At 33.7% G+C, this 21,058-nt stretch overlaps 1 protein-coding gene across 2 annotated transcripts in view; it reads left to right on the forward strand.

Moving 5' to 3' along the window:
• The first annotated feature begins 1,023 nt into the window (after positions 1 to 1,023).
• LOC135835012 (uncharacterized) overlaps positions 1,024 to 21,058 on the forward strand; it is a 97,494-nt gene continuing 77,459 nt past the window's right edge. The window contains exons 1-2 of one of the 2 annotated variants that reach the window (XM_065349059.1): positions 1,024 to 2,107; positions 18,485 to 18,713. In XM_065349059.1, the coding sequence (XP_065205131.1) occupies positions 18,639 to 18,713 (75 nt within the window). In that variant the 5' untranslated portion in view covers positions 1,024 to 2,107; positions 18,485 to 18,638. The remainder of the gene's footprint in view (positions 2,108 to 18,484; positions 18,714 to 21,058) is intronic. The other variant, XM_065349058.1, reaches the window with a different exon arrangement.

Raw genomic sequence — 21,058 nt, forward strand, 5'->3', positions numbered from 1 at the left:
TTATCCTCGCCAGCCTGAGCGTAAACATCTGCGCTATTTATGTACCTACCAGTACCTATATACAATCGACGTGAAAATCAAATAACTCTTCGGTCTCTCGGTCGGAGCGGTAAACACGACAAATACATTCAAATTAAACCTCATCTCAACCATCGAACCACAACGGCGGTAATAATTTAACCGGCGCGGTTTCGTTCGACGACGAAATCAATTCATCTTGAAAAACCACAAACCACAATTAGAGAATTCGAAAGTGTTAATATGTTTACGAATGCTAAACATTTGCCAAATTCGAGTTTTATAAGAAAGATTACCTACCTACCTACCTACCTACCTACACCCTTAGTCTTTTATAAAACCAGCAGCATACTTTCAGACCATAAAACCTCTCGTTTTTGCAAATTTACCGCTCGCGATGTGGCTGTTGTGGGTATAATCTGCGTGAACATTTCAATAAACAATTTAAAGGCAATAAAGTTTATCTATACAGAATCTCGCGAATAAAACCCGCTTGTAAAAATATCTATCTAAAGCGTTATAACTATATAAGACCGAGATGACGAAAAACTTTTTTTTTCTTAAGTGGGAATAAAAAAGTTTTTTCGTGTAATGCCGGAGTTTATTTAATTAAGAAGACGTTTGGCAAATAGAGAAAACCTTGATGGCGGTGGCTGAAGAAATAATTACGACTAATTCAATTATTTGCATACTTTATGCCTTTGCGAATAAGATTTTACACTTTTGACAGTATAAATGTAACCTCGAGTAGTACGAGAACTAGGTTGCCACCAAATAATTTACTTTGCTTTAATAATCATTTTGAAACCTTAGAAAGATGAGGAAAAATATTATCTCAGTTAAAAGCACTTCTACGCGATCGCTATACGAGTAGAATCACCTCCTCCCCCCCCATCACGCTTTTTCTCGAATTTTACGCGCACTCGTTTTATTTACCTGTTACCCCTATCGAAATAAAGTACCTATAGCCGAATTGTGCGAGTCAGTAAGATAGTTAAAAGCTTGTGTTAAGGGTAGGTATAGTATATACAACGATGAAACATAAACCTATTCAAAATACACTATCGTGGTTATCGGATGCTCTCGGCATGTTTTCGGGTTATACGAGTAGATACCTTCAATTTTTTACCTCTTTTTTTGCGATGCCTCTTTCGTTATTTGTTCAACAGTGTTTCGTGTTGATAGGTCGTTTAAAAAATTAATTCATTATTCGAGTATAGGTAGGTAAAAATGATAAAATTGCCGGCTAATTTGTACCTTTTCATTTCACACACGGGCATATGCCTTCGATGAATTGGTCGATATTTCGATTTCGGAAAGTCTCAGCACGTGCACACGCAGAACAAACACCCGATGATTATTTTTCTGGTCAAAGGACAAATTGATGAAGAAAAAGCCTATCAAAAACACACATCACATCAGCGATAAGGCCGAAGGCGTTGCGTAACTCGTCGCCAACAATACAACGAAGAACGGTGTAAAAGTGCGCCAAATTATCAGCAGCCGTAGGTCATACCGTCGTATTTCCTCGTTGGGGTTGAAGTTAAATTCTTATCAGATTTTCAGACTCGACTGGTCTGGTAAACGTGGTGCTTGTCGGTTACGCGCATTTATAATTTCATTCATTCGTTCGTCGTCGTAATTTTACGACTATAATTCGTCGCTTTTATAATATTATTACACGTATAACTAATTGCATCGAGTGGAAATTTTTCAAAGTTTGCTTATATTATTAAAAAGCCTTTTGTTGTGTCGTTGTTATACCATTTCTTATAAATTATTCATCGAATTATCGCTGCTGCGGTAACCGAGTGCTTTATTTATAATAATTTCGACTTTATTTCAACGATATAAATTAATATTCAAACGAGCTATACGAATATCATCAATTTTTCATCCGGTTTTTGACTCACTGCTGCTTCTGTTTTTGATACTGTTGCTTTTGTGTTGTTTTTTTTTTTTTTTGGTTTTCGAATATTTTTGAAATCGTATCGTTTTGTTTTGTTTGTCGAAGAATTACTCGCAGTTGGTGGATGAAAGATAAACATGCGGATTGGATTTGTTGTCAAGGTTATGTATTTTTTAACTGGTAAGTATACAATGATATTTAATTTTTTGATTAAGAAGTGGATGTGGATATTTAGCTTTTAAAAAATCCACCTTAAGAAGGGACCTATTGATTTCTAGGTGATTCAAAATTCGTAAAATATTTTTCCTTCTTTCGTTTTATCTTTAAAAGAAGATTAATTTAAAAATTTTTTATCATTCTTCAAGTTTGAAATTTTTCATTATTATCTATTAGCAATAATCATTCTGTTTTGTGAGCTTTCTAATTTAATTCTTTTGATCAAACCGAAACGAGTGGACATTTGAGCACATATTGATGAAAAACTATTTGTCCAAAAGTCCCTATACCTATTTGAAAAAAAAAATCATTTTTTTCAATGAGCATGCATATGGAGCTGGGGAAAGATGAATTTGACACTTGATCGACTACTTGTGGGAGTATTTAGCGAGAAGTGTATAAAGTTTAGTTGATCATTGGTTTTATTTAATTAGGTAATTTAAATTTAAATTTTAAATTATGGGGTTTACTTAGGTATTAATTTTTTATTTGCTTTTTTTTAGTAAAAATATCTTTATTTATTTCATTTTCATTTATGATTAATTAAAGTTCATGTGGAAGTTTCTATTGTGAATTCTGTTATTTTATCATCTTTAATATTAAAAATTGGTAGTTTTATGTTTTTACGATTTAATATATTAATGAACTTTTGCTCCACTTGCGCTGGGCTACATTTGGAATTTCTACTTCGAAAAATATCATTTCTAATGACAACAACTGACAGTTGCCGACAAAACAAGAAAAAAGTTTAAGAAAGGTGGAATTGCTAGCTGCCATATTTTTAAAGTGGATATGGAGGATGTACATAGGTATCACTACAGGAAAAATTCGCGTGAAAGATAAAAGTGGAACAAATTGAAAAATAAAAAAATATTTGAAATTTTAAAGGGAAAGAGCAAAGAGAAGAAAATGATGCAGAAAATAGACTTTCATCTAAAGATTTTTTTTGGAGATTGAGTTCATAATTTTTCCAAACATACATATAAATAAGATGTTGATCTTTCTTCATTAAACATTTTACTTTTCCAAAAACGATGTTCGATTAATTTCTCGTAATTTTACACTTTTTAAAATGCAAATATCATATAAAGATGTGAAAAAAGGATTTTCAGAAATTATTTTTTTTGAAGGAATTTCCAAGTAAAAATGATGAAAATTGGTTCGGAAATCTAATGTCGACTCTCCTAAACCAAATCCCACTATTTTTAGGTAATATGGATCTTATTTTGGAATTTTCGATTTTCTCAGAATATTCAAATTTCTTCACAGAAGTAGCTAAAAATCGATTTCTAAAGTAATTCTCGAGTCCACCTGTTTAAACAAATTATTTACGATTGGGATGATTTCAAGCAGAAATTTCAAATGTGTTTTTTGAACATCAATCCATCATATTTGGGGGAGAAAAATTCGTTTGAAAAATCAAAAAAAAATTTCTGCTCGATGAAGGAATTTTGAATCTTGTACGAATGATTATTTTTCAACTAAAACAAACACTTTCCCAACCCATTTGACCCAAATTTTACCTCTTTCGACAATTCTGGAGCCTCCAGTGCAATTTTTGATTATTCCAGAATTTTTTAATTTTATCAAAAGGTGTGGAAATCAACTTGGACGATAGCTATAAATCGAACTTCAGATCATTTTCTACTTCTTTAATGAGCTTATTCACAATATGAATTGATTTCCAGATGGACACCTGGAGTTTATATTTTTTGGACCAGCAATATTTGTATTATATGTTCACATTTTTCACCAAATCCTTAAATTTAGCCAATGAAACAGACTCGATATGTCACCCAGAAATCACCTCAATCGGACATAAATCGCACCTCGGGAGTAATAAGGTCACATCTCAAAAAAGTGAAATTTTACAGGAGAGTGATTTTCTTTTTTTTTTAAACTTGATTCATTATTTTCATCAACTTAGGTATAAATTAATTGTGAGGAATGAATAGCACCTCATTTTAAAGATCTGGTATCCTACCTTCGTTTAGCATAAGAACACTTTGAAAAATAAAATCTTAAAGAGGAAATATTTCAATGTTTGGAAAACATTTTGAGTTATAACCTTTCATTAAAATTGATGTGGAGGCGAAAGGAAGCGTCCAAAACAAATTTCTTGATATCAAAGTTGTAGAGAATTAAATTTCCAATCGACACAATGCCGTTGGTTTTTTTCTAGAGTGCTTAGTTTTTGAGTTTTTCTCAAAATTTTTCTGAAAAGTGATCAATTTAAAAAAAAATTTCCATTTGGCACAAACCAATAAAAAATGCACTCCTTGTGACTATTTCTAACTAACAAACATTCAAAACAATCAAAACTATTTGTTAACACTTTGTATGTACGAAATTTGCTCAAAAAAGGTGGAGTTTTTTGAGATGTACCCTTATAACTCCAAACAACTTGCAATGTTGTTGAGATTTTGAGTTAGGCCATTTGCGTTTTTTACAGGATCTAGATAATGTACCCAACTCAAAGTGTAATTTTTGGTTGAGGGGGGGGGGGTCATACAAACCCCAAAAATGCAAAAACATCAAAATCAATTTTTTTTTGAGATGTGACCTTATTACTCCCGAGGTGCGATATGTACTCATTAAACAGGTCAAGAATGAGCTAGAATTTGATTTTAAGCTGCCAAAATTAATATCCGTGTTTTTTGAAGAAATTCAAAAATTCTGAGAAATCTAGAATCACGCTAGAGATTTCAGAATGGCTGGAAACGGTGAAATTTGATTTTTGAAAAAGTCAATATTTAGTTTTGAAGCTGATTTTCATCATTTTCATATGAAAAAGTACCTAGCTACATACTTTTAATTTTAAACTTGAAAAAACATTAGAAAATTGTAATGAGTAGGCATGCCTTAACTGCTATAGGTGGTTCATGACGTAATTCCTCTATGGGAAATATTAGTGTAATCCGTCCATAAGGGTGGGAAAACAGGTACATATATCAATATCTACTTTTGTAACGTTATGGCACCATTTAGTTGAACGTTGTTGTGACACCAGGTAGCAAGTGAAGAAAACTTAGTCATTTACGCGAGCGTTTTTCTGGCAACGGTTTATTCATTAATAAAAACCAACTGGTGCCTCTGTATTATGTGAGTATAGAGTGATGATTAAGGGTATAAGCAACAGCGCCATCTAATCGAAACATTTTACAACAAATTTTTACAAAAAAATACATCGAAAACCAATGAGACCTGAAAATGGTGCCACAACGTCTGTTGACTATATAATTTTACCAATATGTTAAAAGGGACTTTTAAATGTCGTTGTGGCACCATTACAAAAATTTGCCTAACGACCCCTGGCAGTGCCCTGATGACATTCCACACAATTTTAAATAAAATACGTTGTGGCACCATTTGGTGGTGCCACAACGTAAATTTTGGTGCCTGAACGTGTGTAAAGTATATAAAATGGTGCCACAAGTACATCAATTATGAGTATACGTGTTGAATTCTTACAATCCGTGGTTCCGAGCAAGAATCTAAAACCAATAAGAATCACTCTTGGTTTGGCCTCTCGCGAGTAAGCCAATGCTGATTGTTAGTGATGAAAATACACAGGCAGGCGAGGGCCACCCCCCTCGACCCCTAGAAGTGACGTAGTCCATTTTATTGGTTAATAACAATAAGTGTTTGTTTTAATGTAAATTAACGTAATGTCGATTTGATTTATGGTTTCTCGGATTATCTCTCTATTATACGGACAGAGAACCCAATTTTTACATGTCGTCTTTCTACCAATAGCTGCCACCCCACCTAGTATTAGGTTCACCCATCATAAATTAATCAGGATATTGCAATGGTGCAGAGCTGTGGGACCAAAACGATCCCAAAACCAGAACCAATTAAATCCCGATTCAAATCCAATCCCAAAACCAAAATCATTATTTTTCTTGATCCCAAAACTGAAAAAATCCCGGAACCAATATAATTTTGAACTTGAAACAATCCTGGAACTAAAACAAAATCGTTTCGGTTTTGGGATTTCAATTTTTGCCTTTTTTCCGCGATTTTATTTTGATAATTGGTCATTTTACATCATTTATCTTCAATCATTCAGAATATAACAAAAATTACTCAACGAATTAAGCAAAATATGCATTTAAAACATTAATCTCTCATTACACCATTGGATTTTTCACATCAAAACCTCCCATTTTTTAAGCCCTTGCAGGGTCCATTTGGTCAATTTGCGCTTAAAATTGGTTTGAAATGAAAATCCCAAAACCAAAACCGATTCAACTCTGAACTGAAACAATTTTTTCAGTCCCAAAACAAATCCCGAAACCGAAATAAGATTGTTTCAGTCCCACAGCTTTGCAATGGTGAGTGTTTATCAGTCATTAATTCGATATCTGGTCGAGAGATGTGATTTTAACGCATCTCTGATTAATCTGCCATTCGGCATTGACATCTCGTGGCTGAGCCACCATCGACTTGCTAACAAGGGGGACTTTTTGTAGAGAATCACATTCATTTGCATCTCGACAAGTCAAGTGTGCTGGCGTGAAAGTGTAAGTGAGTATGGAAATGTCCCCCTTTCAGCATGATAACATGTATTTCATGCATTCCACCACCAGAGTGCGACACTTGTTCATCAATGCCAAATACCATTTTGTGCAATTTCCAGGTTTTCCTGTGAATGTTTTGATTGATCTAGTCAGATTGGCCTCTGATCATAGAAGCAAGGAATTATTCGCCTTGCTCACATACAGAATAATTATAATTATATTGTAGATATTAATAGTTATTTGGTATAATTAGCTGAACTGTTTATAGTTATTACATCATTAAAGGGGTATAAACTGTTCTATTGAGGTGTTTTATTACATTTCAAGACATTTCTGGTGTAGTGTGATCTATAGCCTACCCATCCGAGCTAGTCAGGTAGAAAATAAATATTCCCTCCCTACGGAATAATTCTTGGAAAATCCCCACACAATAATTACGATAATTCTTACCATCTCCAATCTTTCTAACTAAGTCCCCTCTTTACATCATTTTTTTTTTTTAATTTTCAAAAATTCATCAAGAATCGAAAAATCAATTTGGGGTGCTAAAATCTTAGAGGAGATAACTTTAATGAGCCAGTTTTTATGTAAACCGGATAAACCGAGGCAGTAATTCAATAATTAGAGCTCTATCTGTATAATCGAAATTATTGTTCAGATTTACGGCGAACAGAGTAGGCAATTTTATTAACATCATTCTCATTGAATATTGGAATCAGGATTGAGGACGATTCAAATTATGATTCGATTCGAGTCACGATTCTGATTAAAAAAATGTCGTGTTTTGATTCGTGATTCATAACAATTACACTCAAGGGTCATGAATTTAATGCATCCATGTTAATCGGCGATGAGGGTCATTAGAGACCTTATTATTAGGTACTTATTGTTTTTTAAAAATGTTTTTATGTCATTTTTAGAATTTTTTTTCACCTGGTTTCATCCAGTTGATGACTAAATGAGCACTTACGAGACAAATTTTATACTTACCTAACAGATAGTTCCCAGCCTTCGACTAATCAGAATTAAAAATACTAAAGAGGTAGCTAATTTTAAGCCATTACTACCATACACACATGAAAAGCACTCGTGTGTACATTCTTTAGATATAATTACAAAGTGGTAGTTTTTTTTCTATTTTTTTTTATTTTACAGCGATAAATAATTAAATACTATTTGTTTATCTCTTAGAATTACCGTTGTGTAATTTTATTGTCGTAAAAATGTTATTTTATGGGAGGTTAAATCGAGTAAACTGAAGGCGGTTTATCTACTGAAAAATTAGGTCCCTACCTACCTCTCTACAAATGAAATTTATCATCAAATTTTTAGGTTATGGGCTTAATTAAAAATAGTAATAGCCTCTACGAATAAGACTCGTTCGATTTTCGAGCATATACATAGAAGAAAATTGTAAATTATGAACTTGTAAAATGAAGAAAGTTGTTGGCAAAAAAATCACACCCAAACGGTATACCTATTTTCATTTTTAGCGGAAGAAACGTGATAAAAGTTTTGAAAAAAATTGAAAAACAGAATCCTTTTTATTGTACTATATTTTTCGATTAAAGATTTAAAAATATTTACATCGTATATCTACGACTGTTCCAAAAAAAAATTGTTGTTAAATTTTTTTCCAAATCGTTACAACAAAGTACCAAAATTTAATAATTTTCTGGTATTAATAAAGTTTTCAGAGATACAATAAGGTTCACTTCGACATGGCAGGGCGTTTTTTTAATAAAAAAAAATTAATAATCTGTCATTTAAACGAAGCAAAATTTACGTGTCAGAGATTTGATGAATTCTCAATTTGATGTAGCACGTCGCACGTCGAAGCGAAAGTTTTCATGGGCTTGATTTTCAATGTGCTGGAATTTTCTTTAGACGAAATTAACAAAATGTTACCAAAAATGTAGGTAAGTAGGTAGGTGGGCTTTTTGCGCTAGTCGTAGATACACACTAGCATCAAGGGAAACCTTGTAAAAGTTTATTTTGAAAAGTAGCCTCTTTTAAAGGTCTTTTGGTCCTTCTAGCGACAAATTAGACATGAAAGCAAAACAAACCGTGTGTTTTTATTTATTATATTTTTTCCTCGGTCGCGGTTGTTTACTTCATCTTGGAAAAAAAATTTCCGACTGTGGTAAACAAAGCGAAGATTTTTTGCTCATTTTAACCCATATTTTAATATAAAATTTCAAATATTGAGAAATTTTACGTCGTGTAATTTGCGACGACGAGCCGCATTCTCATTAATGATTTCCATTCCGGCGAACACGACGACCATATTACAAAACTCGTCTCCTTACACGAGTGTTTTTCACGCGAGATGAAAATTTTCCAATTTTTCTATTCTTAGAACCCGCGTTAGACAGAATGGTTTTCAAATTGATGGTAATTTCGCGGCTATGATTTGGAATTTAAATTTTTGCCTCGATGAAAAAGAAATCAAGTTTAACGAACAAACGATTCGTGCACTCCGTTTTGACGTTTTGGTTTTGAAAAATAAATTACCGAAACGAGTTACTATAGTTTTTTTTGTTGTTGTTGTTTTTAGTATAGCAGCGTTTGTTTTTCTTACTTATATAGCTCTTTTTTTTTGTTTTCGGCGTTTTTCTTTTTTCATTTCTTGTACTTTATATAGCATAAAGATGCTTACTTTATTGGTAATTTATTTTTATATTATCTTTTGATTCTATTTTCTTAATTTTTTTCCATCTCGGCGGCGTTCTTTGTTTCTTTCGTCCGAGATCGAGATAATTTTTCGAAAATTATGGACGTCGCTGTCAAGCTATAGTACGTCGATTTTTTTCAAAGTGTCTCCTAAGCTTTTTTTTTACGAGTTGGAGTTTTTACGATAGAATTTGCAAACCAGATTAAGCGTGTAGGAATAGTTTGTCCATAGATTTTAATAATAGGTGGGTAAGATGTATCTGCCTGCATTTTTCTGCGACGGCTGGTATTATTCACGATATTTTAAACATGAAAATTCAGAAAAGAGCACCAGGAAAACCGGATTTTGGAGAGCCCCAATTAAATATAAATTAAATGATTCTCAAAAAGTGATGATTGGGAAGCTATAATTTAAGAAATCTTTTATTCCATAGTTGAATTTAACTAAAAAATTTTTTCTCACTTGTATTTTTTTAGGTTTTCTGACATTTTTCAAATAATGTAGGCAGACTACAAAATTACACTTTTTTTTACTCATGTCGGAATTAAGTCAATTTTTTGACCAAAAAATTTCTCTCAAAAGTTTGAGGATTTCTGGGTAATAAAAAAATATTTCAAATTGAGGCGAATTATTGCAAAATAGTGAAAATTGGGTTCATTGAAGTTGTTGGATCCGAATACGTTGTTGGATCCGAATACCTATTACGATGACAAAAAAATTCAAACGCTGTGTCGAATAACATCATTTCAAAAAACTGAGCGAAATTAAGGTAAAAATAGTTTGGCTACCTTCATCAATTTTCATGACAGATTGAAACATTGGAAATGAATTAGACATTTTTAAGTGGAGTTTGTTTTGTCTAATAAATGAAATATTCGTGTCGTTCATCATTAAAAACTTGAAACATGAAAATATGTATTTTCTCAGGCATTTATTTAAAAATATACAATAAAACGTATTTTTCCTTCCAAAAAGTTGATCTACATACAGGGTGCCCAGAAATATCGAGTACCCCAAAGAAAGGTTTTCATAAAAAATATGGGTTGGCAACGTGAAATAGATGCATATGATTTGGTGGAATGTTATCTCTCCAGTCCAACAACCAATCATGTGCTATAATTATTATCATTCACTGTGACCAACCAAAGTATTTTAGTAGAAGACTTTTTTAGGGGTACTCGATATTTCTGGGCACCCTGTATAAAATTATAGAATCGTATTCGGCAAGCTAAATTCCATAAAATTGCTTTCTCTTCACGATTATTTTGCACAATTATTCTCAAAATTTGATTTCTTGACCAGATTTTTCAAGAATAGGTAAGTAATTGCACATTTCAGGACGAAAGCTAAATGTTTGGAAAAAGATGAAAAAAAAAGATTAATTTCATTCTCTGTAATTGAATCGGTGGGTACGGAAAGGGGCTAAGTCACATTTTCGCATTTTTCAGGAATAACAAAAAACTGATTTATTTGAAAATTAAAAATTTTTGGTAAACATGTTTAAGGTCATTGAAAGAGGACCCCAAGACACAATTTTTAGCACTGTTTAGAAAAAAAAATATTCACGTGCGCCGGCGCTGTTGCTGCCTAAACAAATGGGACTTAGACCCTTTCTGCACCCAATCGACAAAATTTCTTTTGAAATTGCTCGGGCACGAATGGGGCTTGATTCTACATCTAAGTACATCATTTAGACTGCTATCTCGTTTAAATTGACCCAAAACCCCTTTAGTTCTAAGACTTTTTGCCGAAGTTGTTAATTTTTTCATCATTTTTCAGTTCAGAGATTAACTTAAATTTCAAAAAATGGTCTTCTCAAAAATGTTAGTTATTTTTCAAGGAATTTAGAAAATTTTACAAAAAAGTCATAAATGCGGATCCGCCCTTTTTCTGCGCCCAAATACCACTTTCCCGGCAGTTTTGTGGAAATCTGACATCACCAGTCGATCCGCCGTACTTTGAAACCCCTATATCCGTGAAAAAAAAATTTCCAAAAATGTGACTTGGTCCCTTTCTGCACCCACCGATTCAATTCAAATTCGTGGAAATGAAACAAATTTCGTCTGAAAAGAGCTGTTCATGGGCAGAACATGCTGTCAAAACCTTTTTTTGTTCATTCAAGTGTCACCTCTCAAAAAGTCCTAAAAATTGATTTGTATATCCAAAAGTAATTATCGATTCATGACCGGAGGAACGATAGAGGGAAGGGGTGAATTTCAAAAATGCATTTCTCGATTTTTGGCGATGAGATAATAATCAAAAACTTTACAAAATGATCTTAGAAAGTTTAAATTTAATATACCCAATTCCAAACCCTCCAAATTGATTAGAAACGGGGTTCAGCCCATTTTTGAGAAATTCTGGAACCTTCATCAGATTTTTGGAAATGGAAATTTCAACAAAATTTTACCAAATGAAGTTAAAAAGTTAAAATTCACTCTATGTCCTAATTTCAACCTGCTGAGTCATCTGGAGGTGGTTTCAAGCCATTCTGGGGTCACCTGCGAGATTTTGAATGGTCCAGATTTTCATAAATATGTACATGTAGTTGACTCAGCATATTGAAATTAAGAGTGAATTTTAGCTTTTCAGCTTTATTTGGCAAAATGTTGTGAAAATTTCAACTTTCAAAAATTTTCTGGACACTCCAGAACTGTTCAAAATGATTAGAAACCATTTCCAATTGATTCGGTGGATCTAAAATAGGAAACCACACTAAGTTTCAGCTTTCCAAGTCAATTTAAGAAAAACGTTGATTTTTTCCTATTTTTGGGCCAAATTTGATTTTCAAAAATTCACCAAAAATCGAAAAATGCATTTTAGCATCTGGAACATTAGCTGATGATATGCTTTTAAATGATCTTTCGATCTAGTTTTGTGCAGTTCTAAAGTACATATTTGTATTTACGCCATTTGGAATATCTCCTTTGTTGGTAGATTAGAAACCTCACTCCTCAACATATGTACATTTTAATATTTCAGTACTACCTTCTAAACTCTCAGCCCTTCTCCCTACGATCCCATAGTTTAATTGAATTATTCGAAAAATAGACATTCGCAAAGAGAAAGCTGACGTTTAGTCGTTATAAGTACATTAATTTATGCATTAAGGAGAATCTTCTCGATTGAATGAAATCGTTATTCTACCAAATTTAAAGTAATTATCCATCTATAGACAAAGCTATACAATTAAACACTTGTTCACGTCTTCGCGATTAATATCACTATAGATTTTAACGTCGATGTAATTTCAACAACTTGTTGCTTAAAATAGTAAACATAGAATTTCAAATCCCACCGCTATGCAGTAAAACTTGGCATTTGCCCTTTGTCTAAAGTACACACGTGGTTCACTTTAAAGGAATTATTTCGTATAAGCAGTTAAATACCTACCGCACCAAAGTAAGTAATTTTCGGTCACAATCTAGCATAACATAGCATAGTGTATAATCAATAGACGCTCAGAGAGAGACGATAAAAGGTTGAAGTAAAAATACCTACCTACACATAAAAGATCAACTCAGGTCCATAGGAAGTAGAGACGGATAAAAACTAAAAAAATTTCTATCACACGGTAAACAGACGGATTAAATAACAAGTCCGAAAAAAGCTTTAATGGCTGAAAAATATGAAACGTGATAACGTGCAGAAGGTGCACCGTAGGTATTGTAATTGGTGGGTATTTAAAAGAAAACAAAAGAGTATAGTTTAGGGTTTCAAAGATTAAAATATAATTTCTGCGCAAAAAGTACACGGATACTTGTTACGTGTGTTCTGTACCTATAACCTTTCAAGTTTAGTCCGTTGCGTCGAAGATCTCCTATTTCAAATATACTATTTCGAAGCAGCGAATCCTTTTTCAATTTCTGTATTCTTTTTTTTTTTATCTCATAAAATCCTCTCAATTTTTCCACCACTGTCAACTGCTCGAGTGTACGAAAACGTGACGGCTTATATAGAGGACTGCAAATAATCTACGCTAACCTAATTTACGCTCATATCAATCATTATCCGATGAAGAAATCACTCCTCGTAGACTCATCGTAGTCGTAAATATCTCGGAGCTTTTCGAGTTTTCGATCCGAAACTCATCATTGTCATACGTGTTCTAGCTGTTCTTTTTCGTGTGTACGAAAAATTCTCGCCGGCACGAAAAGGCTGCCAGTTCTCGTCTCAATTATACACGGTGTTCAAACAAGTGCATGTGTGTACACTGGTCGCGTCGCGTCGTCGATCGTGTGTATTTTCTCATCGTGTAGCACACACGTGAAACTCGTCCAAGGATAAATTGAATCGTTTTATCTTATGGTGCTTTTTACGTGCTGTAAAAAAGGTCGTATGAGAATGCGAGTACGAGTACCTTACCTATTTCGTTTATAGTGAGAATGCTTCGTATAGTATTAAACGAGAGTTATGACGTTTCCAAGTTTTTTTAGCACGTTTAATACCTACCCAAGTGTAGGTTAAATGCTTATGTCATATTTTTTATAACTTTTCGAAGGAGCTTGGTGAAATGAAGTGGTTCGAAATTTTATTTTGATCGCAATTTCGGTACGTTTATGATTTTAAAATTATTTATCCCGAGGGTTTTTACTTTCGATAATTTTATCTTTTAGTTTCGATAAAAAATTTATTTTGCGGATCTTGTGATCGGGGTAATTAAGTTTCAGCCTATAGAAAAATTGACTGCATTGAAAGGAACCGGTTTTAGTGTAATGAAAATTATTTTTATTGAAGTAATTCACCTCTCCGTAATATATCCATGCTTTGTTCGCCGTAAATATAAATTCTCAATACACAAATGTTAATAAAATTGCCTACTCTGTTCGCCGTAAATACGAATTCCTCATTTTTAATGTCAATACTGAAATTCAACTTCTTGCCGGCCAATTTCATCAGCAAATATGGCAATTGCATATAAGATTGGCTTGTCCTGTATCAGTTTGAACTTTCATAATGATAAAGCTCGACTTATCAAAATGAAAAGTTGAAATTCATTATTTAAAAGTTAGAAAAGGAAAATATAGGTGAAGACTCATTTATTATCTTACTTAAGTAGGAACTAATTTTCAAAATGGAATTTCCACCCCACAAAGGCCTCATTTTTGGACCAAACATGCTGAACTCCCCACTTCCCCCGTGTTTTCAAGTATGATCGCAATATCACAAAATTGAAAATGACTAAAAAAAATTATTAGTAATTCCCCAAAACATTACCTACCTGTGATGTGATTAATCAAGAAATTGCCCAAACATTTACCAAGAAATTGCCCTTAATTTACCAAGAAATTACCCTTAATTTACTAAAAAAAATTACTCAAATTTATGAAGAAATTACTTGTAATTTGTGGGGGGGAAATACCCATGATTTATTAGTAATTACAGGTAATTTACCAAAAAATTACAGGTAGTGTTAGACTGTATACAAGCACTATTGTGATAGGATTGAGGATAAGAAATATTCCTTAGCGGGTGAAAGATTACCAGTAGCGTTATACAACTCTTTGTAATATCAAGAAGGAACTATTTACATTTACCCCTTGCTAGCTCTGCGGATACCACTTTAGTGTTGGATACGTCAACATAATAAACCAACCAATGTATTAATTAGGCTCACTTTTGTGAAATAATAACACATTCATTAGTTACTCCAATGTAATCGTTGTATCAAATTACATTCTCTTAAATATATGGTTTTCTCAAATACACAAATTCACCAATACCTATTCAAATTCACCAATATAGCGTAATTAGAACAGAGACACTATGCTCAACCACCTAATCACGTTCAAATTCACCAGTGAAGATACAAATTCACCAATCCCTAAAAAGGGCAAACATGGTATAAAAATACACTTTCAAACGATTAAGTTAAAGGAAGGCTGACTAAATGCTCAAGTCCAATGATTCATAGATCGCCTAAGTATGGGTCTGTACTAAACTCACATATCTACCATGATGCACAAACAAGAAGGGATTTCAAGGTTATACCTAAAAGTTTGTGGAGGTAGATTCTGCACATTCCATGAGCTTCACCTAGCTTCATTGAGCTTCGCGAGTACCTGGCAATTTACCACCTCAGTACCTACTTTTCATTTACAAAAATTCCTTCAATTATTCATTAATACAATGTTTATTTGTGAATATCACATGATTATGAATAATCTAAGTCCCTCGGTGGCGTAGTAGGTAGAGCCGCGGACCTCCGTTCACGAGGTACTCGGTTCAAACCCAGCTGCAGAGGCAAGCTTGTGCGTGTAATTAAAAAATCTTTCGTGCAATTATCAACATTACACGCCAAGTACCGGGGGACTACCAGTTTAGCCGAGCTAACAGATAATGCACGCCATCTGTTAGCAGAATCAAAAAGCTGAAACTGGTTCGAGCGTCTATAGAGGTCAACACTGAGGAGCTCAGGGTCTCTAAACTACCCGGCTAGCTCCAAGGTGCTTGTGTAGATGTCACTAGAAAGCAACGGGAAACTACTAGTGGAAGCTCGAAACAACGTCGATTTCCCAGAATAATCGCAGTGGCAATAGGCATTCGCCTCACCCTGTAAGGGTACCACAAAAATGCGATTTCCAATGTCCTGTAAAGGACAAGGAACCACGACGATGACGATGAATAATCTACTCAAGCTAATTACACTAGCCTGTACAGCATTAAGTAAAGTTGAGAGATAGCATTTTAAATGCCTAGAGGAGTGCTTACACACATCACCACGGGGAACGGGAACAATACACGGATGTGTGAAGGTCCATCTACATTACTCTTTCAAAAGAGATTTTAAATAAGGATGAACTTGAAGTTTTACATAATAACCAAGCACTCGGGTGCATTTGACTTCTCCATCAGCATAACAGGAACTCAATTTCTATTTCAAAATAGATCACTTGCTCATTGCTTCACCAGTTCATATTTCGAAATATGACTGGACTTCTGCTACTAGTTTGGCTAACCAGATTTATGCAACATATGAGAATAGGTACATGCCTATCTCATCTCCGGAATGCTGATATACCAATGCTTACACATTGGGAGTCGCCAAATGACTAGGGTTTGGCTCGTTGCTCTCACAACTCGTTGGTCATGAGAGAAATAACTCACCAGATGGGGCTTTTACATAATTAATCCGCCAGATCGCGTATTTATGGAACTAAAATGAGTTGCAGCTGAATGCAGAACAATTTTCTCTCACATTAGACTGAGTGACAGAAAATACTGCAATTCCTACCATTACAAGTTCTGGAATTAATCTCGAAAGCTGATAGGCTACCGCTACTTTTACCAAAAGATGGAGGAAATATAATAACCAACAATGTTAAAGATATTAGGATGCGAACCCCCTGCCCATATAATAATATTAGCGCTGACTCCCGCTGGGATTTGATAATACTTCGAATTTGCGAGTACCTACATCTTACCTTAATGAATCAAACAATCCTCATGTTGTCAAGACCCAAAGAATGGAGTAACCAAGTCCTATAGGATCTTCACCAACTTGAGAATGAGTACAAGATGCACTGAGAGGACAGTGAGGCCATAATGCCACCTTACAGTAGGTACCTTACCAAGAAATTACAGGTGATTTACTAAGAAGTTACGGGTGATTTACCAAGAAATTACGGGTAATTTTCCCAGAAATTACGGGTAATTTTCCCAGAAATTACAGGTAATTTACCAAAAAATTACGGGCAATTTACCAAGAAATTACGATATTGCGGGTAATTTACCAGAAAATTGCAGATCATTTTTCAGTATGTACAAAAAAACTACTTGTAATTTACAAAAAATTACTTGTAATTTACCAACAAAATTACTTGTAACTTAACAAAAAATTACTTGTGAATTACCAAAAAATTACTTGTAACCAACCAAAAAATCACCTTTGATTAACCTAAAAATTACCTGCAATCCACCTAAAAATTACCTGTAAATTACTTTAATTTACCAAAAAAAAAAATACCTTTAGTTTACTAAAGAATTACCCGTAGTTTACCAAAAAATTACTCATAATTTGCCAAAAAAATACCTGTAATTTACCAATAAAATTACCTGCACTTTACAAAAAAATTACTTGCAATTTAAAAAGAATCACTTGTAATTACCCAAAAAATAACCTGTGATGGCTGTGATAAACCTAAAAATTACCTGCAATTCATCTAAAATTCACCTGTAATTTACCTAAAAAAATTGCCTGTAATTTACTTAAAAAATTACCTGTAGTTTACTAAAAAATTACCCGTAATTTGCAAAAAATTACCTATAATTTTCAAAAAACGTCACCTGTAGGCTGTAATTTTACAGAAAAATTACCTGTGGTTTTCCAAAAAGGTACCAATGATTTTCAACTGAAATATTTGTGCTTATGTATTCTGAATTACCTAGGACATTTTTTCAGAGGGTATACAAGCTAAGCATAAACTCACAAAATCAAATTTCACTTGCCTGTATTATTTTTGGTCAAGAATAACTCACCCCTCCTGGTCAAAATTTTATTTCCTCTAGTTTATTATTAAAATTTGTCCCTTCAATTTTCAAGTCAGGCAATAATTTATGGTGATACTCTGTTAGTCCACTCCAGTTACTTACTTCTACTCCTAGTCACCCTGTAGGTACATATAAATTGTGATATATCATCGAACTGATCCAAAAAAAATGCACACAATCGTTTCAGAATAAACTTTCAACTTGATTAAAAAGTTCGAATAAATAATTTGACGATCATCAAACGTTACTTCCTCGTACATTCATCGAATCACCCTGTAGCATCGCGTTACATTATTTTAATTTTTCAGCGTACCCTTCATTAAAGTTATTTGCTTTGCGTTTCAATCTCACTGGCGATGGCGTGAAAATTAATGAGACACGTTCATACGAAACGTCAGTATGTATGTGAACTTGGTGAAAATGTTGACTTTGTAAAGCATGCCCTTTCGACTCGACGCATTATGCTTCGTTTAATGCTTCTATGAATGGTTTAATCCTCGCAATATGATTGATTAATTCCGCAATACCTTTAGAAAGCATTATCATGTAAACACACCACGATGAGATTTTTCTCGATATACGAATAGATATCCAATCGTATCGATGAAACATGTACGACAAAATTTTTCATAAAATTTTACGTTTGTTTTACAGATTAAAGAGCTTTTCCATTCCCGACGGCAACATGTTAAGTGATGCGACGGCCATCGGGTTGGTTAATTTGCAAAAAATCACGAACATAAATTCCTGCAGCTACGTCAGCAAATTGGCGAAAAATTATTTCGACGATTAAACGGAATATAGCTTTATGGCCATATTGCAATCGTGTTGTTGTTGGCAATCCGTTCGCAAAGGATCGTACGCTTCGGCGATATACACAATGGTAAGTTTTTCTTTTCTTTCATCTTTCTTATACGATATTAAGTACAAATCCAACCCAACCAAATGTAAAAATAAAATCACCATTTCCAAATTGTTTAGCGGGTGAAAAAAATTCGTCTTTAATATTTGTTATTTATGGTTTGGAATTTTTCTCCACCCTCTTATATCTCAGCAATTCAGTCCTAAATGCTGAATCTCGTCATTTTTACTTTCATACAAAACCTAGATAATCATCTCTTTGTAAATTTCACTCGTACAAGTGGTTCTCCGCGAGCTTTATTAAAAACACAACACAAAACTCTACAGATTGAAACCAAATCAACGAAATATTATTACACACTTGTGTTCAGCTTTTACGTAACCCTATTTTTTCATATTTCCAGTGGTATTTTTCTTTTCCCTCGTCTCTCTTGTTATTTCGAGGCAGGAAAAAAGTTGACAATTTTTTAAACTAACGAATGTTTGAAAAGCGAAAGCCGCGATGAAATTTTTTTTTCGAAAAAAAAAAGATTTCACTTTGATTTTCTTTTTTGTTAGATATTAAGTAATTCAATCCGGCTCTGTGGGGAAAATTTCATCATCGGGTAGGTATTTTTCGTGTGAGCATTATGCATTACAATTTCACACACGAGGAACATGTTTTAAGAGATTTTTTCTGATAATATGAGACATATTTGTCATATACGTAACGTATATAAAAGGTCGAAAAAAACACACTGATGATTGGAATTTTTAATATGATAGCCTCCGTATTTCAAATACACACGTTTATAAGGGTGTGTCTGACTATCATATAGAATATCTATCTAGTATAGTTCTACCTTATATGAACCGAACCACACAAGCAGAGTATATTAGACTACGTGTTTATAGCATCTAACACGCTAGGTTGTTGCTGCATCTTTTTTCATCGCGGTTTTTATACTCGCGTATTAAGCTCGATATTAGGTGAATAAAATTTGTCTGTTGAAATGAGAAAAAATTTTCATTCGAATTAAGATTTTGCAAAGATAGCTTGTACCTCTAGGGAATTCATTCACCCAAGATGTAGGTAGGTACTCGCAATACGAAATATTATTTTGGAGAAAAATTCATTAAAAGTATCGAGATGTGGTTTTCCATTTTAATTATTCGTTGTAAGAATTTTTATATATTTTTTTACTTGCTTTTTTTCACTTACGAGTAGAAAATCTGAAAGTTTTATAAAATTCAGCTGCTGGTAATTTTTTTATGCAAGATTATACAACTTTTTAGGAGTAAATGTGCCTGAAATTTTGTTCAGGAAAAATGGAAATCTTCGATTTTTTTTATTAGGTAAGTACTTGTGATGGGTATTTTTTTCAAAATTGAAAAATATACCTATGTACCTAATCAAATCTGATGAAAATAAGCAAGAAAAAACCAAAGATTACCAATTTCGCTGAAATCGCAGTACATGATGAATCTCGAATTTATGTCAGTCTAGAAATGAATTTGAGCCGTGAAGTCATCCAGACGGGAATCGGACGGGGTATCAGGGGTTATCAAAATGATGTGATTCAATTTTTTAATAAGAAATAACGAGATTAAAACATGTAAAAAATTCAAAAATATTGTCCAAACTCAGTTTGATGGTTAGATCGGGTTTTTTGATGACATATCGAGAGGGGACAAAATTTAACTAAAATAGAATTTCCCCCCTCCCCCCATCCGTCGTACTTTCTGCTCAAAATACAGTTTTTCAACTTTTGAATATGCTACTGTATCAAACACTGGTTTTTAAAATTGTGTCTGTCACAAACACTGGTTCTGTTCAAAACACTGGTTCTAAACCTGAGTGTGCACACACACTCTGATTGAAACCAGTGCTTAGCTGTTTCAAGCACTGGTCCTCAACCAGGGTGTGAAAACACCAACTGATTGAAAACAGTGTCTGTTTCAAACACTGTTCCTAAACCAGGGTGTGAACACACACACTGATTGAAAACAGTGTCTGTTTAAACCGCTGGTCCTAGACCTGGGTGTGAAGAAACACACTGATTCAAAAAAGTGTCTGTCACAAACACTAGTTTTAAACAGTCTCTGTTTCAAGCATTGGTCCTAAGCCAATGTGTGGAGACACACACTGATTGAATACAGTGTCTGCTTCAAACACTGGTCCTAAGCCGGGGTGTGAAAACACCCTCTGATTGAAAACAGTGTCTGTTTCAAACACTGATTTTAAACAGTGCCTGTCACAAACACTGGTTGTGAACAGTGTCTGTCACAAACACTGGTTTTAAACATGTGTCTGTCACAAACACTGATTTTAAACAGTGTCTATCACAAACACTGGTTTTGAACAGTGTCTGTCACTACCACTGGTTT

This window comes from Planococcus citri, chromosome 2, assembly GCF_950023065.1.
Source record: "Planococcus citri chromosome 2, ihPlaCitr1.1, whole genome shotgun sequence".
NCBI classification, from domain to species: Eukaryota; Metazoa; Arthropoda; class Insecta; order Hemiptera; family Pseudococcidae; genus Planococcus; species Planococcus citri.